Genomic DNA, 27,404 nt, shown 5'->3' on the forward strand with positions numbered 1-27,404 from the left:
AGGGTGTCAATAACGATTCAATGTATCTAAAATTCTATTTACGATATTCTGGGAGTATATCTAGTTTTGCAGAATGGGATGGGAAAATAATTCCAACTTTTACGATTCAATGTATCTTCTTTGCTTTTCCTTTGAGAATTCCATTGAATCGTAAGTCAACACAAAGAAAAACTATCCCCTTCCAACCCGAGTCAGTGTATCTTAAGTCAACTAGAGAAAATTTTGCATGTGATGGTAGATAGCGTTGGGAAGCTGCAGAAACGTGGCAAAAATTTAAAATTTTTTAATATTTTAAAATTGTTTTGATGCAATATATTAAAAAATAATTTTAAAAATAAATAAATATTATTTTAATATATCTATAAATAAAAAAAACTTTAAAAAATAATCAATATTATAACATCAAATACCGTCCAGATAAATGAAAGGAACGGTGCTGCGGAAAGACTAGCTAGTCCAAGTTATGCTGCCATCAAAATCCTTCTTTTCATCTTCTTAAACGTGCCGGATTAACTGGCTTTAACGAAATTGGGAGTACCAACATGCATCTCCACCTGCTCGACAGAGAGGCTCCTAAGTCAACATGCATGTAAAGAAGCTCTCTGAGGCCACAACCCTTTATCCAGCTAGGTTTTTTAAAAACAAATTAATCTAAAATAGACTCGATCAAAATTCAATTTCATTTTTTATATTTTTTAAAATAATAATACTTTAATTTTTTTTAATCAAAACAATATTGCAAATTAACCCGTTAAGCCTCAAACGAGCTCTCTTAGGCAAACACATATTTCAAAATACTATTGATTTAATAATATAATAAGGGGTGAATAAAACCAAAAGACCAAAATGGCCCATTGCGTATATATTGGTGGACTTGAAGCCCAAGATTATTAGGAGTCTTACCCGGTTTAGGACAACTGGTTCTGACGACAAGCCCAATTAATGGCCTTGGGGATTTGTCCAGTGTGTGTATAATATATTAACTTTTAGGAATTTAAAAATCATTTTTACTGCTAATAAATAATAATTTTGACCCCGGGATTTGATGTCGTGGGATTTATGTTTTATTCTAACCATAAGTGTAACAGTATTTGACTAATTAATAAAGATCTGAGTTTTGTGCGAGTTCCATTAATTTTTTTTAAATTTTAAATTTTCAAACCATAACCATGAAAATTAAATGATACTATCACACGCCAAGATAAATCCTTGATGTATGAGTAAATTTTATTTCCAGATGCCCACAGGAACTCACTTAACAGGGAAAAAAAATGCAGGGTTCTAGTTTCACTTGTGATAAAACATCATTCTTATGAGCCATTTTCTCTTCTTAATTAACCAATTGAACTTTCCTGAGATTCAATGCGATGATTACCTTGGTTTCCTGAATTCAAAACTTTTCTTCAAATGTCTCCTTGTCTGCCTTTGCGGATTTCCTGATTTGGGTTTGATCTGTGTGTTCCGCGGCAGAAGGGGTTTTCTGTGGTGCTGTCAGACATATGTCCCTTGGTTTCTGGGATCTCAACTAGAGATGCAGCTTCATATGCAGGGTTAGGAATGCAAGCACTTGGTCTGGCAGTTGGTCGAGCAGCAACAGCCCATCTTGATGATGATTTTAGAATACACAGGCCGTTAAGTGATTCTGTGAATGTTGCAGATGATAATGGAATATTGCAACCAGGTGGTAACAAGGTTATGGTTATGGAGTAGATTAGATACCAGTAGATGTGGTAACAGCACATTTCTGACTTCCATTGCAGCACTGTTTGCCATGCAGAATTTAGCCGGATTTGCAAGCCTACTCTTCAGAAAGGCATCGTGGTTGAGGCCCAAGGCCACGAGGTGTTCATCAAGAGTTTGCTGGAGAAAGGAAAAGTTCTGCCAGTTGCAACTCTATTCCTGTATCATCTGATGCATCTCTGAGTTTTGCATTGGAGATTATTCCCAGCCTGTGGTTGAGGCCCAAGGCCACGAGGTGTTCATCAAGAGTTGGCTGGAGAAAGGAAAAGTTCTGCCAGTTTCAACTCTATTCCTGTATCATCATCTGATGCATCTCTGAGCTTTTGCATTGGAGATTATTCCCAGCCTGCTTTTCTTATTCATTCTTTTTTCATACAGAACTTGAAAAGTTCGGCTCATGTTCTCATGAAGATTATTTTGCAGGAATAACAGCACTTCATTGGTGATATTAATTTCGATCTAATCAATTACAGTCACTAAAATGAGAGAGACAAAAGGAGGAAAAACCCATAAAATCCAGACTTGTGAGAATGAATTACTTCATCCGATCCTTTTCTTTTTCTCAATGGGTACGTGTGAAAAACAAGTACAATATACAAAAATCCTGTTTAAACTCTACAATATAATTTAGCAAACTAATTTAGCAAACTCTACAATATAATCCTGTTCAAACTCGGGCAGAAAAGAAAAAAAGAAATCAAACTCCTCTTCCTGTACTTTGTTTGTGGTGTATGTATTTACAATATAAAGTAGCTTCAGATTTGCGTAGTGTTTGTCACCGAATCTGGGTTCGTCCTAATGACCAAAGGCCTTGTCACCGAATCTGGGTTCGTCCTAATGACCAAAGGCCTGTATCTTTCACTGGTGTCTGAAACCACAATAAAAAAGAAAATCTTAGTACTGGAAAGCCAACTGAAAACCCCTTAAAACCACAATGATATCACGTAACACGCTTGCTTACCTGTGTTTTCATAGAGGGGAAGACGTTCCAAAACCGCAATGTCTCATCCCCTGCTCCAGTTACTATTGTCTACATGATGAACAGACAATTTTGACATTAAAAACTTGTTCATGATCATTTCTTCTTCTATCCTTAGATATGCAGAAATCATAATTTTGCCAGGAATGCTTGGAAATGGAGATATTGTGGTACCTGACCATCAGGAGACATGGCAAGATAGAGTACTCGCAAACTGTGACCAACTAGAGTTGCAACCTATCACAAACCGAAAACAGACGGATTTTCTTAACAGGATTTTTCCTTGCAAATCTTGAACTGGTGGCTATTTTAGCTACGAGGCAGATTAATTACAAAGAACTAGTAGCAACTTTAGCTAATACCTTGGATAATGATGGATATTTCCACACCATAATTTGATTCTGGGAGTACCCATGAGTGCTGACCAGCTCATTAACATTCTTGCTCCAAGCTAGATTGCACACCTGCAGTCAGCCAGTGAAAATCCAGTAAGCTGAGGGGTCCTTAAGAGATCGCAAATTAGTTCTATGAAGCTCCATGACCTAGTGAAAATTAAGCAAGAAGTAAAGGAGGAAAAACCTGGCTTCCTGTGTCAACATGGTTTAATTGATGACCATTGGTGGTGTTCCAAAAGCGAATACATCTATCAGCGGTTCCACCTCCAGATGCAAGAAGGCCACTCTGGTGGGGTGACCAAGCAATGGCCTTGACAGCAGCTGTGTGTTCAGTCAGTTTCAAAATTGGTAGCTGGGAGTGCTGATTCCATACCAAGAGCTGATCACCAACAGGACATTGACTTGATTACACATTAATATACACACAAATAAAAGGGGACATGCCACCAGAATATTTATTAGCTAATGAAAACGAATTGCTACCATGAGCAAGAAAAATGTAGTAATCTTTACCTGATTATCATTTCCACCTGATGCAAGTTCCCTGTCATCATGTGACCATTTTAAGCCACATACCTGGAAAAAGTGATAGAGGGGCTTACTTCCATTTTTTCCACCATACACAAAATATTATTTCACAACTGTCCTAGTCCATATAATCCATTTAGACAAAATATTGGAAATACAAGTCAGGAATTGTTGAACTGAGCCATTTATTCAACTCTTCTGCTTTAGACTTTACCTCAGATTTGTGACCAATAAGTTTGCTGACATAGTCACTGGAAATTCGAAGATCATGCTGAAGTATATGGCGGTCCCTGCTTCCTGATGCTAGTGTCCTAGAGTTCCAAGCCAAGACACCTGTTCTTGTTTGATGCCCTCCCATGGTTCGGACCCTCTTGCACTGTGTTCCATCCCACACCTATAACAAACATTGACAGCAGACCATAAATCAAAATGAATCATATAAAAATACAAGATTTTGGGCTAAATTAGACCGTTAGAGCTACCTGAACTTGACCAAGATGTGTACCAACTGATATGTATGAGCCTTCCCGGGTCCATTGCACAGAGCATACACTGTCATTAGGCCCTAAATCACACAACCTGGTCACCTGAGAACAAGATAGCAAAAAGGTTTAAACATCTAATACCTCAGTCGGCCCCATTTTAAATAGCAAGTTTATCCAAAGAAACTACTTAAGAGACCATTTTGCATTGGATTGGACAGTTTTTGGAGCTGTTCAACATGCTAAGAACCTTGTACGATCGAACTTACTTTACTATTTGATGCGGTCCATAAATAGACACAAGTTCCCAACCCAACAGCGAGTACATTCTGCGAGGACCAATCCACAAGATTCAGATAGAAGTCGTCTTGAAGTGACGGGGCATCCAAAACCTGCAGCAAAATTAACCTTCAATAATTACCATTTTCTTGGACTGAATCTTCAATGATTTCTATCGAATCCAATTAAATCAAAAGCGATGCAAAACAATCTTCTTTATCCACAATTTTCTAAACAACCAAAGAAACCCAAAATTGAAAAGAAAAGGAAAAAAGAAGACTCGGTAGTTACCTTATGAGGTGTTTTGGGGACTTTTCTTGGTGGCTTAGGAGGAGTAGAAGACTCACTAGAAATCCCACTATCGTGTCCCAAGATTGAAGGAGAAAACGGCGAATTAGGCCCCGAATGATCAGTCTTGAACCTCAACATATTCTTGTTAGGGCTACTCAATCCTCCTTGACCACCTGCAGGAGAAGAAAAGGAACCAAAATCAGACCCGAAAAGCTCAGATTTCAGTAACCTTGCATAAGCTTCGTTGCCTCCTTCTTTAACAGGAGATCCTTTCTCTACGAGTCCAAAAGTGTGGAGCCTTGAAGATGATCTGCAAGGTATGAATCTATCACTACAAGATGAGGTTTTCGAGGGTGAAGATAAGCTTGATATTGCTCTGGGTGATGATACGCATGTTACTGCTCTAAAAGAACTGGAAGAGGAAAAGGTCTCTAGTCTTAAAGAAGTCTCATTCATCCCAGATGGGAGGTTCAGGCCACTCTTTCTTCTTGGTGTTGAATCCATATTTGTTTAATATTTTTGAGAAGTTTTGAGCTATTGGGTTCTCTTTTGATTTTGTTGATGAGCAGTGAAGAATATTTATTGAAAAGGCCTCTCAATGGAGGGTTTTTGTTTTAGGGTTCTTTTGTGTGGAAGAAGACTTGCAACGGTCGAAATTTTGGGTAGGATATGCAGGAGCGGAGTTGGTAAAGAGAAGGGTTTTTTTTGGGTTTTAAAGTTGTTTTTATATAGTGTGTTTTGTTTCAAGATTCCAACGGTCAATTTCTTGCTTGGGCCAAGCTCATCAGAGCTGGATTTGTGGTTTGGTTACCAAAATAGCCGCTCTTTGTGATGCCTTTGTTCTTAAAAGCATCAAATGGTTTTCTCTATTGGCTTTGCCCTCTGTTCTTGCATAGACACCTACTCCTGCCTCCAGCCTTAGCATCAGTTCCTTTTCCTCTCTTTTTTCCCAGAGAAATTATTTTCTCTTATGCTAATAAACTAATTCTTCTATCCACTAACATCTTTAACTGTAACAAGTTTAATGTTCCGGTAACTCTGTGAACTGGTTAGGTTTTGAATTTGCTCTCTAAAGATCATTAGTTCGAGTTCTATAAACCTCAGAGTCACTAGAAACTTACATGATCATTAACTTTAATATTCATAGGATTAGTCGAAGTGCACGCAAACTGACCCAAATACTTACATTTATAATAATAATAAAAAAGTGTAATGTTCTGGTCCAAGACTTCTAGACCCATAAGACCTTTTATGGAATGAAAAAAAAAGTTGTTCTAGCTTCATATATATTATTAATCAATTTGATTTTTTAATTAGGTTTTGGATAGATCATCCATATTATCAGTGTTCGACTGCGAGATAAATCTTTGAAATAGTAAGTCAAAATTATATTATTCTTACCAGGTCCTTGCAACAATATAAAATGTTATTCTTATTAATAATATTATATCAATTTTTTTTAGGAAAGAAAAAAATAAGACTGGTTTCATTTAATATTAGAATAAATTGTAATAAAGACCACTTTGATCTTTTTCATATGTATGGTGCATTTTTATAAAAGTGATTTTTAATTGATAATTAATGTTTTTTATATGTTTTTTAATGGTTGTAACATTTTAAAATTAAGTGAATGTTTGGCATTACAGTGTAATATGTTTTTTAAAAATATTTCTCACTTGAAAAAACATTAATATAATTTTTTCAGATTTTTTTTATTTTTTATATTAACATATTAAAATAAAAAAAACACACTAAAAATATGATTTTTATGCTAAATACATATTAAAACACAATGACAAACAACCATATATCATCTAAAAATGCGTAAAAGGCATCCATTTTACCGTCTCACTTTCAACTACACAAACTATGCCCCGTTTGTTTGCTGAAAGTAGTTTTCTTTTGGAAAGTGAATTTCGGGAAAGTGAATTCCAAGAAAGTAAATTATTTTCGGATGTTTGGTAGTGTAATGGAAAAATAAGTTGAAAAATATTTTCCAGTGTTTAGTTATGTCATGAAAAATGAGCTAGAAAATAACTTATTAATGTTTTATTTTTTAAAAAAAGTTTTAAAATAATGAGGAACAAATCTTATAAATTAAAAAGTTGAATGAAATTGAAAAAAATATAATTTCATAAATTATCTCAAATAAAATAAATAATAATCAAAATAATAGAGATCAAATCTAAAAAGAGAAAAAAAATTGAAAGATGAAGAAATTAAAATAATAATAATTAATATTTCATAAAGTATTTCAAATAAAATAAGTAATAATCAAAAGAATGATGACCAAATTTGATATAATCAACAAATAATATGATATTTCTAAATTTTTCACAACTTTCAGAAAGTGTTTTCCGCCCAAAATAAAAAGGAAAACACTTTTCTGAAACTCAAGCCAAATTTTTCTTTGACTGGAAAGTGTTTTTCGTTAATCAACTTTTCTAATGGCAAACAAACACAGGAAAATTTATAAAATAATTTTCAAAAAACCACTTTCCAGGAAAACAAATACAGCTTATATTACAAAACAAAGCCTAAGTGAACCTTGGAATATTACTATATCCAACCTGCAATAAAACAAGAATTAAGTAGCTATTCTCTTTCCCACACCTTGCAAAATCAAGCATCCTCGTCTCTCTTTTTTGTGAAATAAAAACAATAAACGTGGAACAAACAATTTTAAATATTTAAATTTCTTTTTATTATTGTAAGTTGGACAATTACTTTTTTGTATCTGCACTCATTCTATTAGATTCCACAAGCAAACAGGTAAGAAACACGTGAAAATCAGATGCACAAAAAAAAAAGTCAGAATAATTATTTATTTTTTCAATTTGACTTTAATATTGTATAATATCTTGTTTTTTTTTATTTGTCAATTTTTTGACTTTTTTTATTGTACATGTGATGCTTTTTAACATATTTATTGATGTAACTTAATAAAAGAGATGTAAATCCAAACATGGTACAGCTAAGCTATTGAGATTAAAAAAAAAAACTAAAAGTGTATAAATCAAAATAGTTATAAAATCTATAATTATATATATTAAATGTTAGAACTTTTTAGATTTTATAATTTTTGGGTTTAGTGGTTTTATATGATACTTAGGTTTCTTAATTATTAATTATTGGAGATCTAGCAAATAAATATTAATTGTTACTTTATTAAATCATTCACATTATTACAATCTATGAAGCAAATCAAGAATATACATGATTAATGTCAGTCATCCAACACACAAAAAAATAAGAATTATTAACCATTGAAAATAGTCTAACAAATTATTTAAAGATAATACTACTAGCATCACTCAATTTTAAAAAAAACTACATTAAAAAGATTAAAAAAGATAAGATAAAGCATATTTCATCGAAGTTCTTTAATATTCTTGAGCTTCAACAGAAGGGAAAATTTGATTAAGCAAGTCAGGTAAAGTAATAATTTAGCATATTTATTTACAGAGTCTTTACCAGCCTTAATTTTCAAGAAACTTGTCTATAATATTGAAAAATATCTTCTTAAAAATTTACCACGAGACATGTATTTTTAAGATAAAGTCAATGCAAATTATACTTTTTTTTCTTTGCTTAGATTGTTTTCCATTAGATTTTTCTTTACAAAGTTTTAAAGAAACATATTTTTAGTACATGATTATTCAAAGTAAAGTGTTATAAAATCTACAATTATAACATGAAGTTAATTTAGATTATTTTTGTTGCTATATATGCATGCAATTTTCATATATTTTTAATGGACTTTTTAATAAAATCTGACAGTAAAAAATACAAATTCAAACGTGCAACAATTCAATTACTGAAGTAAAAATAAATAAATCATGTAAATCAAAGTGTACAGTGGTTCGAAAGTTTTGTACATGATGGACCCAGAGAAGTACTGGTTTGACAACTGAAAGCTCAATGTTGTTGCCCAGGACTCGGACCTTTGAATTCACAAATCAACCGATGACGCCGAAGCCTCTTTGGAACCCTGGTGCTCGCCCACCCACGTCCGAACTGGGCCAAGTAGAAGATAAATCCAACAAAATGCTCGGTAGGGTAAGTAGCATCATAGCCCGAGTATAAGCACTCGACTGCATGCAATCACAGCTCTCCAAACCCAGTAGGTTACAAAATCAGGTCCAAGCCTAGGCCCCAACTAAAGGAATAAAAAAAGAAAAAGGAGATTCCAGCAGAAGTTTGGTTCAGCTTTTGCGCCCCTCTCATTTTACAGTGGCACGTGGGCTTGCCAACCGAGCTAGTGCCGGTGCCGGTGCCGGTGACGTCTCTTACGAAAACGACATTGTCGTCTTTTACGAAAACGACATGATCAAATTCCAATGCTCGTTGTACACGTGTGCCTCTTTCCGCCATAATGAATTCACCTCATGGGCCCAGGCCCCCACTTGGCCTGGCAAGCCCATAACTCCAGTCCCTGGTCCCTACCACATTATTTAACCATCAACAGGTGGTCCGGATTTAAATCCAGCAGTTCCCTGAACCTTCTCGCGCCAAACACAGGTTCATCATTCTAGAAACCAAAACTCCACGGGTGCATCACTCTTACAAAAAAATTAATAATCAAATTTCCTCGGGTCTTTCACGCAAGCACAAAAGCTTTGCGTCCCGTGAACTCATCATCACTCAATTAAACACTTATTTAAAATTATAATAATAATTTAAAATATATTTTATTTAAAAATATATTAAAATAATATTTTTTTATTTTTTAAAAATTAATTTTTTATATCGGCACATCAAAACAATTTAAAAATATATATAAAATTTTAATAAAAATAATAATTATAAAATTTAAAAGAACACGGTTTCATCACTTTTTAAATAAGTTCTAAAATACAAATTAATATAAAAAAGAGGGTGTGATGTAATAATCAAAGAAGGCATGTATATATATATATATATATATATATTTCAATTTTGATATCAATACTTATATAGATTTGTTATTTTTTTTAATGCAATAATAAAAAAATACATTCTTAAAATGACGAATTATCACCCATCTAAATACATTCAATTTATATGAATGATGCAATTTTAAAATTGTTCGATGAAAAATAATTAATCTCATTGAATGCGTTAAATAGGCTAAAAATATTTTTTTTCATTGAAATAATAAGAAAAGGAAGCAATAGTCGATCTCAATTCAGAAATTCACGATTAAAGTCATATTTTTTGTTCTTCTCGTATGAAAAATTGAAGAAGTCCCTGTCCAATGTAAGTTGTCTGTACCAATCACCAAGGAGCGTGTTATCTTCTTCGCAACTTCATAATCAAAATCCAAATGCTAACTCATACTATATACACGAGATGAAAAAACTGATTCTATAATATCCTTTAAAATAAACAAAAAATATATACTTTGCAACATAATATTTTAAAGACTTGTTTAGGAGTGTAAAAAAAATTGCTTTTTAAAATATTTTTTATTTTAAAATACATTAAAATAATATATTTATTTTTAAAATTAATATATCAAAATGATTTAAATATAAAAAAATTTAAATTTTTTTAAAATATGGTTGAACCACAATATTGAATAGGATTTAAATGTGATAACATAATATATAGGATAAAAATATATATATTTAAAATAACAAAACACTTAAAGAAGTAATTACCTTGTAAATTCTGCTCTTGGAATTCGAAATTATTGAAAACATGTACATGTTTAGCTTAAGGACAAAAAAACTGGCATGCAAGTAACAGGTTGGTGACTACTTGGATTTGGGTTCCACGCAAGCTTCTAGCAGCCTGTAGTTGCTTCCACCACACGATGGAATAAGTCAAACAGCACACCTTCTTTAGCAAGCTGGCGCGATGCTTTAGCCTCCTACAAATGAGAGACAGCATATATACTTCCCCAAAACTGCAGTAGCCAAGCAGCAAGTCTAGATTCAGATACCACAAACAGCCATTTAAACAAAGCTTCACTTCCATCAGGATTTCAAACTCGTCTGAACTAATCAATCATGGAAGTTGATGAAGGATGCAGGACGCCAAGACGCAGCGAATATCAGATACCGGCACCTTTGGTGTGCCCGCCACCACCAAAGAAGAAACCCTTTTATGTTAAGCAAAGAAGGGTCCCTCCAAAGGAAGGATACTTTCAGCCTCCTGATCTTGAGGGAGTCTTAATGGATATTGCACCAAGAAGGGAAGCTTGTGCTTGACTGGCTACTGTGCGAGAACTGTAAAGAAAGGTGGCTTGTATTATCATTTAACTTGTTTTGTATACCCAGTAGTTGTGAGATCTGTGAATTACAGCATCTTTCTTGGAATCTTTTTGCTGTTAATTGAAGATAACCCACTAATCCTTTTAAGGAAAACCACTTGTTTGTTAGAAGGATTGTAGTTAGGGTAGGAATTATAGACATATTCTCTGCTCGTACTCTGTTTCTTAGGTTCTAAAACGTTTATATATTTTATCTGTCAATCTTGCTATTCAATATGGTTTAATTTTCACTCTCGCTGTGTTATGATTTTTGTGGTGTGTGTTACTGTAACTTTTTCGGGTGGGATGGAAATCAATGAACGTTAGGATTAATTATAACTCCTTGGGTGAGCTGGTTTTAAGATTCCCAGAATGGTGGGAATTCCATTTGTATTGGATATTGATGAGCTCCATAGTTCAGACACGCGGCCCTGAATGAGGCCCAAGTGCCAATAGCCATACTTTCACACCAATGGGATTCTTTGGTTTTTTTTTTTTATGTATTGTTTTTAGAGTTTTTATTTATTTTTTTCAATCTTATTTTAATTTTGTGTTGTTGTAGAATTTTTTTAATCATACAATAAAATAAAATAAAAATTAATTAAAACCAATGAAATTTATAACTCTATTTACAAATTTTACAAGTTAAATCGGATTAATACGAACCGTATTGTTTTTTATTCATTTAATTTTGTGTTTTCTTAAATTTATCAAGTAAACAATATCATGTAGATGCGATTTTTATATGATTGAATTTAAAACTTGATTTAAGTAGAGAATTAAGTTGTTAGTGCTCAAATTAAACCCATTATATTAGATTTAATGATAATATGAAAAAGTTTTATGCGTCTTAATGCAATCATGTTGTGTTTTTTTTTCCACACCGCAGTATAGGGCGGGAAGTTTTCCCTGTACAGACAATTGTTTTTTTTCTGATGAATGATATCAAGCCAAATGTTCCGAACGCGGAGTCAATAAATTTCAGATAATGACGTTGTCGGCAGTGGAAGGAAAATTGTTGCTCAATTGACTAGGGAACTCGAAATTTAGAAACAAGGAGCTATAGTAATTTTTTGAGGGATGCATGACCCTCCCCCACAACAACGTATATAGTAATTTCTCCGTGATTTGATAAGGGTGGGTTTCAAAGTTCAAACCAACAGCACCAGTTAAGCCACACTTCTGGGTCAGTGGCATGTTGCGAGTGACAATTTGCAGAGCCAGCGGCCAGGGAGGGTATTGGGCTTGGATTGGATTGCACAAAGTAAAAAGTTCACTTCTCGCCATTTTATCGACGACCTAATAATTCGAGCATCTTTATGCCTAAATCTGACGTGAAGAAATTCAGGGCCAGGTCCTACTGGTTCTTCTGAGAACGGTTAGCTCTTGGCACCGGGCAAAGGTTTGAACATCGACAAGGCAGCAATTGAAGTTGAAAATGGAGTTCACCTCCATGAAGGATAGACCCTTTTGAGGCCGAGCTAAACTGCTATGCTCACGCCCCAACTCATTACTTATCGCACGCAGGTGATACTGGGCCTTCAGTACAGTAGTGGTCTTGTGGTGGATCAATAGGCTGGTCACTGTGATAACATTCGACATTGTCAAAATAAGGCCTTGTATATCCCACTTATAATCTACAGTTGCAGTTAACTACCATCAGCACAATGGCGCCATAATCAACTTCACCATCACCACATTACTGTTATTACCCTACCACTATGATCATGAATACCAGTTTCACTGCCAATATTCTACCAGAAATAAATGAAAGCAACAAAACCAACAGATTCTCAATTCTCAATAACTATATTAAAGTAAATAGGAACATTAAACAAGAATCCGAAGAGAGTTCCTAGCTAGTTTTTCCATCAAGCTAGTCATTTCCACAGGACCTATAATTTGTCAGTGGTTTACCAGCCAGCTAGGAATACCAAACCCGTCTTGAGCTCTATCGATGCTTTTCTTGAACATGTCTATCGTCACAGCAGTTGTAACTGAAGCGGTTGTGATAATTTCTATTGCTGGTTTCGATTACCAAAATGTTAGCCGTGAACTTACAACGATGTTTCCCAGTATCTAGTACTGATCACGCAAAGCGTTTTCTGTTGAAAGCTTGTATTTTTAATCTTGGAAGAAATAATTAGAGAAGTTCGGATGTTTCGAAGGTTGTGCCATTTCTTTATAGCTGGGTTAAATTATTGTACGTGACGCAAGGCACCTTCTGTACTAGTGTCTACTGTAATGTGTGGTGGATAATTTGGTTTGCAACTCTTGCTCATGTACGAAGGCGTTGGATACCATGCAGGTTCATGTGGTCTCAGGGGCCTAATTCCTTCTTCTAGAGATGGTAAATTGTAATTTGTACCTATGTTGTAGATTGTTTTTTCATTGTTCATGGAGTGTGGAAAAGTACAATATGGTCCTTAATTCTTTTTTGACTTTTTACACATTTGGCATATAATTTTTGCATTTTACATTTTAGTCATACAACTTTATTTTTTATTCATATTTCAACCATTGAATATCGAGAAAATCATCAGAAAGAGAAAGTAGAATGAAAGATTTCGATCAGCTGTATTTCTACCATAATAAAACTAATATTGATGATAGTTTCACGGGAATGAAATTAATCCGTCGGAAAAACTGTTTAATGATATAGTATATGCTGAGAAAAAAAAAATCTTTAAAGATTGTTTTGATTTTGAGTTTTGTGACTAATTATATGATGTATTCGGTTTGAAAATAGAGTTATTGAGAATTTTATGATATATTTTTTGTGTTTTTATATAAAAATAGATTGAAATTAGGTTTTGGAATCCAAATTACTGTAATTAATTTTTGGTCATCGTATCACTACATCTAATGGAAAATGGTCACGGACACGTATACACTATACAGAGTAGATTAATTTTTATACTCAACTCCAGTTACATTCAAAATTGTAGAATAGCTTAGCGTAGAATGGCATCAGCACTGTGGCCGCATCATCTATGCTAAAAGCAGAGTTTACTAAGATCTCGCCAGCTCTCAAACCAGCCCATCAATTCAATGCCAGAGTTGAAAATTGAAACTCAAAACTGTTTTTTACTATATACAGCCACATAGTTACGCCACGTGAAGTAAAGAGGACCTAAATGGTAAGTTGATACAAGAGGTCTTTTACCTTGTTGGGCAAGAACCCCACAGCTAGCCCTCGTCACTCGGTGTCAAACTCACTCGGATTTTCGTGTTACTTTTTGGATTCGAGGAAATTCTATTCCGGAAAATATATTTTGTGGGTTCAGGTAAGCGAGTAAAACTCTGGCTGTTCCAGACTCTTACAAGAGATGCACGTCCTAATTCGAACTCGAGACCTGCTGTGCAGATCTCAAATCTTTTACTATTACGCTACGCTCCTTGAAGACGGATATTCGTGTAACGCCTATGCTGGAAAGTATTTTCGGGCAAAGCAATTTCATGATTTTTGGATGAAGGAAAATATTTTCTAGTTTAAGAGATTGCAAAACATTTTTATTGAAGGATTAAAAAAATAAAAAGCTACAGTACTTCATACACACACATATGTATGTATCTATATGTATGTATGTATGATGTTATAATTTTTTTTACTATTATATTTTTTATATATTTTTTTCTTGTAATTGGCAAATGATATATTTAATGTTCTATGTTAGATGTTTTTTTTTATATAAAAAAAATTAAAATATCAATAAGCGATTTTTCAACTTATTTTATATGAAATGTGGAAATGTGGAAATGCGTGGTCATGGTCAATGAAATGTGCTTTATATTCGCTATTATAATTTAAGTGGGAAATCATGAATCTACTGATACTGGGACGTCACGGCCAAATCAATATCAAATCTGATTAAAAACATACACAATCAATATACATCACATGATTGTTATCATATCGCCATAGGAAAATCGTTTTCAAAAGATTAAAAACCGACTCTAGAAGATGTTTTTTCTCTATAAAAATGCTGTTAGAAGCATATTAAAGTTCATCGGAAAACAACCTTTAAACGTGGGACATTGAATAGTTAAGAGAATTTACTTGTGAATTTTTTTTCCAGCAATTTAAAATATTTCATCAAAACAGAAAATTAAAGAAAATTCATTTCTAATGGAGAATGTTTTTATTCTATTTTAAAAATACATGTTTTTTCATTTTCCACTTTCTTAGAAAACTGGACAACACCAAAATAGTTGTTTTCCAAACTCTCCACCATAAAAAATCCTTATTTTTTATTTTAATTTTTTTGCATATGATAAACATGTGTTCTTAATTAATTCTGAGAAAAATACATCTAGAGTAAATAAGAAAACTATTTTTTGAAAGCAAACACAAAATTCACTCTTAGAATTTTTTAGAGGGAGTTTAATTAATATATTTATAGCAACGAGGATATTCTACAACTAAAGATGTTTAAAATAATTACAAATGCAAAATAGAGTGCTCGACTTTATTTTAATGAAAAAATAAAACACTATCAGTACTGAACTTTTTACTTAAAAATAAATCTACATCATATCTAAAATTAAGTTGACTTTTTGAAACGTTATAAATTAATTAGAGATGGATTGCAAGATCTAAATACATCTAAAATTCAATTACAGGTGCAAAATCTAACGTTAGCTAGCCTCAATCAGGCATAAGAAAAGGAAATTTGTGAACAAAAACTATTTTTGCTGTTGGCATTATACAACACACTGATTGTTGAGTATAGAAATCAGAGCAATGAAAAATATTTAGACACTGAAAGAGATGAAAAGAAACGCTGGACAGAGAGGTGAGATAGCGTGTAAGCAGAAGGAAAAATGTAGGTGGATGAAGTCTATGTGATAAGGCGACAAGTAGGCTGCGTACACTTGGGTTGCCATTTGGAGACAGCTAGAATGAATGCAATACATGTAGCATCTGCTATGCACAACACTTTCTCCTTCCAGTTCTCAGCGAGATTCCTGGGCTGCTTTTTGCAAGTCTGCATGTGATAAATCATGTCAAAGCATGCATTCATATATATTATTCATTTTTCTTTTATTCCCTTTTCAATTGAGGGTGACTAGGAAATGTATTCGAGTTATTGATCTAGCTAGCTGATTTTGAATGCTGTTCTTCCGAATTGGATTTCCGATTAATTAATGGGAGTAACCTTCCGTCTCCTCAGAGCGCAATCTATTCTATGCTTTTCATGATTTCATCTTGAAAATCTCTCGGTAGAGATTTAGACAGAAATTCAAATTAAATTAACCGCTGGACTATCCCTTGTGATATTTATTTTTTTAATTATTTGAGTTTGAAAAGTAGTACAAGGTTGTAGGCCACGAGGAAAGCAGGCAGTCCCACCAGAGTAAATGTGTAGATAGATGATCCCCAACAACAAATCAATGCTGCGAATGTACGTGATATAGTAAAATATTTTTTAAAAAAGGAAAAAGAAAATCAATGACACGATGAGGAAGTACGACATAATCGTCTTCTATAACGCTTCTGATGCTCGATTAGTTTTGTTTTTTTGAAAATCTCAGAGGTGTAATCCCCTAGAAAAGGATATTCGAGACACATTTATACATATCTAATAAAAATATTGCACAAACCTGCAGGTTTATTCAGACCAAAAACTGATCACATTATAAAAACCATCTCAACAGCCAACGATATTATTAAAACCTACTAAAATCAATCAAACAAACAATTTCGGCATGCATTAATCATATTGGCCTAGCAATTTCATAAAGACCCATGCAATCTGACCTACAAAGTTTAAGAAATTTATAAGGTTTAACATGCTTCTCCGCGGTCGGATGTGTAACATCATAGATTGAGAATATAATTGCCGCATTTATTTTGCGATTAAGCTGTTATAATATAGAGGAACGAGTATTTGGGAAGTCAAATTTGAAGCACTATTTTATTTAGCTACAGTAGCTACAAATGCTGGTATAGATACAATTGGTCTTTAGTATTTCGATTTCCCAGTGGATCAGATTATAAAAAACCATGGTATTTCGTCCGAAAAGATTTATTCAGCAACGTCTTCTAGCTGTATCTCTGTTCGACGAGGTAACGACTTCAAATTAATTCTATCTCATAGGCTGGCTTATTTAAATTTTTTATCTTCAAAACTTATCAATCCATATATATTGGTATATGTCTTTGACCATCTAGCTAGCGAGTTATTGCGTTAACGAGTTAGGTTGAATATTTACAGCAATTAATTGGTTGTTGCTGGTGAGTTGACTAGTCCCAGGTTTTGCGTCGGATAGAAATCCATGAAAGGATTGGCACCAAACGATCAACAAATTAAAACTCCGAGGGGATATATTCTTCTCAAGGAAAGAGAAAGACCAGCTCGGTAGCTTGCCAAGTAAGAGAAAATCACCATGCGCGCATGCCTCGCTCCAACATCAACCTAACTCCTGGAGAAAGTGACCGAGTCTCAAATTAACTTGCGTATATATACGAGATTCTTGAGCCTTTACCTCTCCTCTTGCTTTGTCCTTAAAAAAAATAGAATCGTTCGCGTCGCCTTTTTTGTTGTTTAGAGTGTTTAATAAATTCTTTTAGCTTATAAGAAATTAAACTTTTGAGAAGTTGTTTGATATCATTTATAATTTCAGTTTTTTGAAAAAAAATACTCTTGTAATTTTTGAAAACCATTTTCTTTGTTTTAAATTTTCTCAATATGTTGGTTTTCTAAGTTTTTAAAATAAAAAAACATTTTTTTATTTTTATTTTAAATTTAAAAAAACAAGGAGAAAACATGAAATGAAAATGATTCGAAACCACCTCATAATTGACGGGAGTTCCTAATTATACCATGAGATTAGTGGATGCTACCTATAAATCAGCTTACATGAGCACTTTAATTGGATTGAGATCTCTGATGATGATATTAACGTCGATTTATTAAGCAAGATCATCTTTCCAACGCCTCTTATATTATAAAAAATGGTTTGTAAGATTTCTTAAACAAACTATTAACATAATCAATCAGTTGCAATTTGCGCCTGGCGGACTTCTACCAACAAAGAAAAAGAAAAATGGTCGGCAACTTTTTACGAACCACCACTACTATTGCTAACTTTTAGAAACAGCAGCGGGCGATATTACCAGCAGAAATGCTACTGAACATATATCAAGGGAGAAGGCATGTTAAAGGTTTGGGTGAGTATATAGTTGAGGTGAAGATTTTATTAATATCTTTTGACAAGTTTTATATAAAAAAATTTATAATTTTCAATTGAGCTATCAAAAATTTTTGAAAATTTGCGTGGAGCCTTCTAATATGATGTTTTAACTTGAGTTAAAATTTTAGAATTTTTGGAGAAATTCAGAAATTTGATGAAAAATCACAATTTGACCAGTTTTATATTATTAGGCGTAATTTTCAATTCGACTATCAGATTGAGCTGAAATTTTACGAGAAATCTTAAAATATATTGAATAAAATCTTGTTAAAATTTTAGGATGAATGAGGTTTGGTAGTGCTAAAAAAAAAGGGACCGTCAAATAAAAGCAAAACGACTTATTAAGAGTAAAATAATTATTTGCCATTAAAAAATAAAACAAATCAACTCTTTCCTTCTTTTTATATGTTTCCGACTAGGCAGAAGCAGAATAGAGAAAAAAAATAAAAGGCGAGAGAGATAGAGAAAAGTAAGGAAAAAACATAAAAAAAAATCCAAGGAAAAAAATAAAAAAAAGGTGAGAGAATAACCTTGTAAACCTACAAAGTCCACCTTATAAAACACTAATCTAAAGAAGAATCAAGTAAAGGAATGAGGAATTGAGAGAGGAAAAAAATTTAATTACTTTATTTTCCAGTTGACATGAAGTTGTTACAATATCGATTCAGATTCGATTATAGATGAATTATATTTCACAAAATATTAAAGGATGTAACTTTAATAATGAGTTTATTTTTACTTTTACTTTAATTTTATGTATTTTCAAATTTATTTTTTAATATTTTGGGTAGTGTATTTGAATTAAAATTTTACTGTTAATTTCAAAAATTTATATACATGAGTTAATAATTGATCTTAAAAAATATTTATATATTTATTTAATAGCCCAGGGTATGAAAAATCTTGCATATATAATAATATTATTAAACTACCATTGTAATTGTAGCATATATCTATACTGATATTGGGATTAAGTGTTTTTTTCAAAATAAAATATGCATATATAGTTATACCAACAAAAAGTTTCAAGACATGCCACCTAAAAAGTGAATATGGTCGTAGGGAGGAGTGGAGAATATTACTTCAATATAGAAGGTCGAGAAAGCAGAAACAAAAACGAGAAAGGGGAGGCAGGAGTTTGTCCGTACGAGGACTATGCTCGCCAGTGGGCATTGTCCATATTGGTAAAACGGCTCCACTTTCACTGTGTTCAACACTCGTTCCTCCCTGTCTTTGAGAGTCCGTACGACCATGGCAGCAACATCATTATTGTCACATCAGTCATCAAGTCCTTTCTTTGTCTCTCAGGTGGTTTTTAATTCCGACGCGTCGAAGGGTTTCTTTGGACACAAAGGCCCATGGAGAACTCTCTTAACTACTAATGTACCACACAGCACTAGATACTAGATAAATGCTGCTTGTCAATTCCTGGAGATGTTTGAAATTGAGAGAAAAAAATCTAGCCTTGGCCGCGTATACAGTTGGTGTCAAGATGAAAAAGAAAACCTAATGCAAGTTTCGTGAATCGATGAAAATAATAATAATGATAATAATAAGATGAAAGTTATTCAATCAACTCACTGATTGGATAAGTTGACTTGTTCAAGAAAGAAAGAAAGAAAGTATAATTTGATCATAGCTTATCAAACACAGTGACCTAGTGTTTATGCATTAAAAAATCAAATCATTTATTATAGCTCATAAGCACGTTGAGAACCCATAATTGTTTACACAACATCACTGTACCGGGATGGTAATTTTATGGTTTTTATTTTAAAAAAAATAATTGAAAGAAAAATAATCTCTTACATTTAAAAGCACAAATTCTAACATCAAATGATAATAACCTTAAATAAATTTAAAAAATATAAACTCTCAAAAGTATAATTCATCTGATCAGGTTCTAGATTTGCTTTTTAAAAATTACCAGTTCAAGTCTTTTAAATCTTAAAGCCACTGGAAAATACATGATCGATAATTTTAAAGCCCGTAAAATTAGTTAAAGTATGCGCAAATTAACTCGAACACCCACGTTAATAAAAAATACAAAATATAACTCTAATTTATTTATGATTTAAGAGGTATATTAGTAGCGTGCAAGGTGCGCATAGGCAAAAGAGAAACAGAGAATGATACTACGAACGTAAAGAAATTCATACGATCATTAGAATAAAGCAATCAATTAACTAGAAAAAAGATGCCTTGCGATTAGATGGAATGTCATCTAAAATAACCTCTTGATGTATAAAGTAGAAGGTGGTTAATATAGTCTTAGCAAAATGAATTTGGGGGCAAACAACGACAATTTCATCTTGGCATCTCTAGAGGATGTAAACATTTCTTCCAAGCTTCAAAAAACTTGCATGAACGAAGATTATAAAAGATTTGCTAGTACAGAAATTCACATGCTGTCGTTTTCTTTTTTAGATTTGATTTTTTTCAAATTAGCGAAAACATATCCTTCTTGTCATAAATATTTAGACCATCAATTTCGAAATCTCAGCCATCAAAATCTGCTAACCTGAGAAGAAAAGTTGGAACTGATGAACATTGATACTTAACCGTACCGTACGTGTGAAAGGAAATTAACTAAGAACTCTGAATCCAGATGTAATCAAGAACAGGAATATCTGGATATTAATCCTTTCAAAATCGAAACACCTGAGTAGAAAATCAAACCGTACCTCTCACACGCAATCTTACAAGAAAGGGTAATATTATTGTTCCCCACTCGACTGCACTCGACTGCAAATGAATCAAAAGGCAAATTCATTATGTAGTTGGAGGGACCTACAGAAATTCAATAATTCAAGATCATGACCCCCATGTCCCCGTCTTCGAAGCTGGAAGGAACTTGGAGGAAATGGATGGATGCATGGATCAGTATCAATATACATGGAATACCCTTCAACTAATTAAGAGATAATTACCATGAGAAAGGGAACTGATAGAATATTATTGTCAGTCACAACATCCATGGAATGATCACTCCTCGTCCACTTGAATATCAATTAAAGGAGACTGGAGCAAGTGATAAGTTCGATATGCATGTAGATGCACATTTACTTACAAGTGTCTCATCAATATATAGTTTTAGCCATGTGCAAATTAGATAGCAAATTAAACCTTTGTCATATACAAGAGATAAGAGATGTATAGACATGCAAATAGGAGTACTACAGGGTAAGTTATTCAATAATCAACGAAAACACTGAACGATGAAATGGAAACGAGAAGAGGGGACTGGGGTAAGTTGATGAAAATGAGCACTAGAGAAACACGCAAGTACTACTTTGCACATGTAGTTAAGTCTTTTTGCCTCTTAGATAAATTGGACTAGATAAAACTTGAAAAACAACCAAAAGAGGGCATAAATTTGCCAGACTTCGTCTCATAGAAAAGCTTCAAAATTAAGGGCCCAAAATAGCAAACGATGGATCAAAACAAGGAACCTGAAACCCTAGGAAACCCCCCTCCCCTCTTCACCTTCCCGAGTCTCTTGATATGCGAGGATAGGTCAGGGTCCCGTCAATTCCACCCCCCCATCCACTTGAAAATGCTTGTAGAAGACGCAACCATAACCAATATCTACCATTACTGGCGGTAAGAAGTTCATTTTCCCATTCTCAAAGTGGCTATTATTCCTTTGATACCTGTATAGAAACAATGACTTGGTCAGTGAGGTTTAAAGATTTTGGCATATTTAGTACCGTGGATTACGATGGATAACTGTTGTGGGCACACCATCTCCCCCCCTCCATCTCTCTCTCTCTCTCACACACACACACAACTGACAAATCTCACCAAACAATCATCGTATCTCTCGTAGTCATTACTCATGGTAACCCTAGTGAGCCTCTATTAAGAGTATTTATACCTCTTAACACCCTTGAATGATTCAGAGCACTCAACCATCTTCTCTTCTCTTCACTTCCCTTTCCTTGCCTTTGAGTCTATTTCTCTAGGCTTTTTATGTTGCTGAGTTAACAGTTCTCCATGTTCTCTTGTATCTTTCTAAGTCTCTAGCACTTGACGGTTTATGCAAAGAGAACAGCCATTGATAGCTTTTTGTATCAAATGGGTCTAACTTATTTCCCACACCTGGACATGGGCTTAAACTTTTGAAGCTTTTGTTTTATTCGTCGTTCGTTATACTTTTTTGCCCTTTACTTTCCCTTCATTGGATAAGATTTAGGGTTTGGATTGGGTTCCCTTGGCTTAAGAAAAACAAAGTCAGGAGGGTTCCCTTTGTAAATAAATATCCCAATCAGCCAAATAGCTCTCTACTCTTTCCTTTATCTTTTGAACATCTCTTTTGCATGAGGATGATGCTGATGCTGATGCTGATGATGGTTACCAAGATCTAAAAGAATCGAAACCAGTCACTGTTTGCCGATGGAGCACCATCAAGATTCACAAACTTTATTAGGGCTAATAAGTGGTGATGATGGTGGCTTTTGGTGGTCCCTTCGTTTCAACCCAATAGCCATTTGAATTGGGAATCTTGATGATGCTGCAGCGGCAATAAATGGCTTATTTATCTCCCTTTTCATCTTTACCGGCTCCCAAAGGTGAAGGTGAACTCTCTAAATAGTTTGGAACGTATACCTTATCGGCTTATATTTCTGAGTTTAATTTATATTGTCAATAGAACAGCACTCTTTAAGTTTATGACGTTGCTATTCACTAATAAATTTGTTTTGGGCAATTTAAATTCACTAATACTTGTTAGGGTTTGTTCTGTTTAACCCCAACTTGCACAAGGGTTTGTGTTAAGCAGCTTCGGTTATGATCCAATTGGAAATACGGTGCAAATCTGTGTTAACTGAAGAGATTTGTATCTGTAGTGATGATTCTCTGTGAGTGCTTTTCTCTGACTTGCTTTTCTCGGGTGATTTTTAGTACTGCATGCCACCACTTGATCTGATCTCAGTAAGTATATATGTCTGTACTTCGGTAGGAATATTGTACATTATTAAACATCGTGGGCATCTTTTATTTCTCAGATACATGGTGTTTCTTTAGTTTTCGCCCTGTAAATCTTTCTTCTCTTTTGGTTCTTTCTCTAGATCTTGATCATCATTTTCACCTGTGTATTATGCGTGCAAGTTTTCAGATTGACGACAATGCTTTAATTATACCTGGTATGTGATGTGCTTGAATACACAAAAGTCACATATACAATCATTTTGTTGCTCTTTCGTAAATGAACATTGTAGAGTTACGTTTGGTTGATCCTTAATTTGCCTCTTGATGGAAATCTACAGGTTTATGGCAGGGAATTTTTCCGATTTGGCTTTTCAGTTTCTTATCAATGTTCTTGGTATACATTTGAGAATAAAAAGAAGGAAATACCATATATTCTTCTAAGAATATTCATGGAAACTATGATTTTGTTCTTCAGGTTCAGCAAAGATCTTCCCAATGAATGAGGAATGCTTCAACTACGTACCCTAATTAATTTCTTGTTATAAGGGATTGCTAATTCTGTTCTTTAATACCTATTGCTTGACAGAGTACTTGGTATGTGTTTGAGGTGCCTATCTGAGTTCTTATCCACTACTTTAGCTAAGCTTTTAATCCGTACTAGAACTCTTTTTCTTCAGAACATTTCAAGATTGCCTAATTTTTTGGCTTTTGTTTTCTTTTATTACATTTTCTTCATTTAGGTGGCATTTCTTTTTGTTCACTGTAAGACCAATATTCGAATGTTGAACGTCTTTTTAGGGATTAATGTTAATTGCTCCATCTCATTTATGTTGCATATTTAATTTGAATCCAGGTAAATTGACTTCCAAGGAAGAACCTGAATTATTTGATTATTGATCTTGAAAGGAGTAGATAATGTATATAAACTCTCCATGAATTTGTTGTAATCTAACATTTTATCAATAAAATTCTAATCTTATTTTGAATTTCTTGAGTGATGTATTTAATTTTCTTCCCACAGCTTCATTGATAATTAAGACCCGATTATTTTTAAATGTTTAGTTGAAAACTTTAAGCTCTCACTTCAGGATCTATTTCCTGACAGTTTGTTTTTTTCTTTTCTTTTCTTTTTCCTTTTCCCTTGCTGTGTCGTGAATATCATGCATAACCAAAATTCAGGCCAGACATGGGAGGTTTCTTTCTTTCCTGCCTGCAGATATTCCTGTGATGTTTAATTTTTATGCAAGTCTGAGTCCCCAGAAGAACAACTGTGAATAAATAGGGGGTCCTAGCTGATCATCATGATGTTGTATTAATACATGTATATTTGAATCATAATCTGATGATTTTTGGTTCTTGGTTCTTTTGCATGACAGCTATTGCCTTTGCTAGCTGAGGATAACATCCACTCATCATAGCAGATATCATCTTGTCAATTCAACAAATATTCAGTTAAAAAGAAGTTGAATTGATATTACTTTATGGATTTAATGAATTTAAAAATAATATTAAAAATAATAATAATTAAAAAATAACACATTGGATTGATGTAGATCAACTTATATTAATTTTTTAAATTTAAATTTATAACCCGGGTTAATTATTAGATCATAATAACTCTAAATAAAATAAATTAAAATAAATTATAAAATTTAATTATTAATAAATTTATTGTTGAATAATGAAATTAAAAAAAATTAATTTAAAAAAATATAATAAAATAATATTTCTAAACAAAATAATAAAAATGCTTAAATTCTAATTGCTTTAAGATTTTAATATGAGATATAATAGTATGGAAGGAGATCACCAATAATATAATTAAGAGATGTAATTGATATTGTAAAACTTAAAATATTTTATTTTAAAAACAAATAACAAAAAAATCACTATTTAATCATAATATGACGGGTAGAATTTGAACGGTATTTCTAGACCAGATTCTGAACAGAAAAAATCTATTTTTATTTGTTTTGGTTTTTAAGTATACCAATCATTTCTGGACAGAATATAAATCGACAACCTTGCATTTGCATTCTAGCTATGCTTTCGGATAGCCCAGAGGTATAAACTTTTTCATAAGTTGACACCGGGCCCAAAAATAATTCTAGGTAGGGGACTAGCTTTTCACTACCATAGCTGAAACGAGACAAAGTTGTACCGTGGAACAGAGCCAATCTCGCTGTTATTTTGGTCAAAGTGTGTTTTAATGTGTACAGATTAACCCATTTGATTACCATCTCCCGTTGCATTTTCAGATTTCAAAATTATTAATTTGCTTGGAGATGATTCTCCTATTGGATAACATTTTTCTGCTTTTCTTAATGTTTTTTTTTATTTATTTTGAGTCAGATAGAATTATTTTATTTTTTTTCTGAAATGTGATATAAAAGCATCTTGATCTGTTTATGATGTTTGTTCTTGGAGCTAAATCCATGATCTTTGTAGAAGATCGTCTGACAAAGGAGAACAAAATCCTGAATTTATAATCGTAATCAATAGTAAGAACACCAAAAAAAACAATAAACACGAAGTGTTGATATGGTTTGCTCTGAATCATCGTAGACGATTTCTTGTTCCTCCACATCATGTTTACACATTTAGGTTCGGACAGCAACAGGGAAAGAAAATGAAAAGGAAATTGAACATGATCATTTTCCATTTACCAAACTACTGCAATTGGATAAATAGAACAATCTCTTGAATATTACAAATTAAGTAAAATAAAGGCCTGTGTTCTGCTTCTGTTTCTGTTTTTTATTTTTTATTTTTCCTTTTCATTGTTTTGACAACAGGGAAAAAGAACAGAAAGAAATATAAAGGGTTGGATTGACCATATAGAAAAAAAGTGGACCAGACAGATGATGTTAATATACATTTATATTGACTGCACTCTGCTAATCCAACAAGGATAACTATATCTGAATAAATTATCAGAAAGAGGCTCAGAATGCATTGAATCTTCCTGCATGGTTTCATCTTCCTCCGAGTCATCTTTCTAGCACATTAGATTCTCATGGCAACAAGAAAACAAATTTAATTTGGAAGAAAGATATGGGCAAGCGAAGCCTCTGCTTTGAGATAAAATATCAACAAAGCCTCTATCTTGAAGGTTAAAACCATGTAGTCCACATGAAGGCATGTGGTATTCTCATCTCACTAGGTAAGAGAATTCGCTAAACTGTAATTTAACACTACATTGCAAGCTCTTGCTTGTGCTACTCGAACTTCAGAATAAATTAATTAAAGATTTTACTGCTGAGATGAATAAACAGGCCAGTGTACCAAATGACATCGAATATCCCTGTGATTGCTGAATGACTGACTACTCAGCGATGAAATTTAACATATTAAGATGCTAATGGTTACTGGTTAGATAGAGTTCCTAGCAGCTGAAATGTTAAAAGAAATGGTTTATAGGTAAAGGCACAGGCTTCTTTTGTTGACAAACTGCAATTTAAAAGAGAGATGTTAAACAATATTATCGGCAAAACCTTCATCTTATGTAGCTTGGAATCATAAACTAGGAGTTAAAATAACAACAAAGAAGACTTTGACAACGCAGGGTTAGGAAGAAGGATAAATTACAAGCAGCAGAGTTATTATTCTAGAAGAAATAATAAATTCAAAATCAATAGCTAAGGATGCGACCGAGTAGGCCAAAATATTAAGAAAAAGCAATAACTACTCCAATGATCCCAGATTCCTTCTCTTCATTTCTTAATTGGGCTGTTTGAGTTCATGTGCAGAATGGGAAAAGGAATTCTGTGCTTGTATGGTATGGCAAATTACATTTGAGGGGAATTTTGACGGGTCAAGTCAGATAATCACAAACAAAACAAAGATGCCATAGAAACCAATGGGAGAGAAAAGGATTGATAATTTTAGAGTGAGTGCATCCTGTCCTGAGAACATGGCATGCTTTAAGGGAGCTGCTCCTGCTTTTGAAATTTTGTTTCATATAGTATTTCCAAAAAGAAAGGTGTTTTATTCCCTGAAAGTGGAGGTAATGATAGATTTTCATCGGCATTGATAAAGAGCCAACTGTATTATTTCCCATTTTTAATACAAGGCAGCCGAGGTCTTTTTATAAGCAATCTGCATGAAAAGAATTGTCTGTATGATCAAGATTCTGTTTTTTTTATAAAAAAAAATATTTCCTTCTTTCTGCCTATAGGTTTTGCAGATAGACTAATCATTGGTCTCGGATATAAGCGAACTAGGAAATCTCTGGGAAGTATAAATCTGAAGAACCATTTGAGTGGAAGTGGAGTGAAATTAAGAAAAATCTCTCATTTACTGGTAACGAGAAAGTTGTTTCTTACTTTTAGTAACGAAAGATATGATTT

General features: G+C 33.3%; 1 protein-coding gene and 2 long non-coding RNA genes across 4 annotated transcripts; 1 reads left to right on the plus strand and 2 right to left on the minus strand.

The window, feature by feature from the left end:
- Positions 1-2,262: 2,262 nt before the first annotated feature.
- On the minus strand, positions 2,263-5,527 carry LOC7487965 (protein FIZZY-RELATED 3). Of its 2 annotated transcripts, XM_052454846.1 has the most exons (11): positions 4,695-5,527; positions 4,394-4,516; positions 4,125-4,229; positions 3,857-4,036; positions 3,628-3,690; positions 3,299-3,493; positions 3,082-3,183; positions 2,894-2,956; positions 2,702-2,770; positions 2,588-2,608; positions 2,263-2,548 (listed from the first exon to the last, which is right to left on the minus strand). In XM_052454846.1, exons 1-11 carry the CDS (start codon positions 5,196-5,198, stop codon positions 2,516-2,518), a joined length of 1,458 nt encoding a protein of 485 aa, XP_052310806.1. In that variant the 5' UTR covers positions 5,199-5,527; the 3' UTR covers positions 2,263-2,515. The 2 variants fall into 2 exon arrangements, with proteins under 2 accessions (XP_052310806.1, XP_002312104.2); XM_002312068.4 differs by having other exon boundaries at positions 2,263-2,608; positions 4,695-5,522.
- A 15,707-nt stretch (positions 5,528-21,234) lies between these two features.
- On the minus strand, positions 21,235-22,224 carry LOC112328408 (uncharacterized). The gene is made up of 2 exons (XR_002983281.2): positions 22,004-22,224; positions 21,235-21,779 (listed from the first exon to the last, which is right to left on the minus strand). It is a non-coding gene; the product is annotated as an uncharacterized LOC112328408 (long non-coding RNA).
- A 96-nt stretch (positions 22,225-22,320) lies between these two features.
- Positions 22,321-24,425, plus strand: LOC112328407 (uncharacterized). The gene is made up of 2 exons (XR_002983280.2): positions 22,321-23,270; positions 23,394-24,425. It is a non-coding gene; the product is annotated as an uncharacterized LOC112328407 (long non-coding RNA).
- The last annotated feature ends 2,979 nt before the right edge of the window (positions 24,426-27,404 follow it).

Source organism: Populus trichocarpa, chromosome 8 (assembly GCF_000002775.5).
Source record: "Populus trichocarpa isolate Nisqually-1 chromosome 8, P.trichocarpa_v4.1, whole genome shotgun sequence".
In the NCBI taxonomy this organism is placed as follows: Eukaryota; Viridiplantae; Streptophyta; class Magnoliopsida; order Malpighiales; family Salicaceae; genus Populus; species Populus trichocarpa.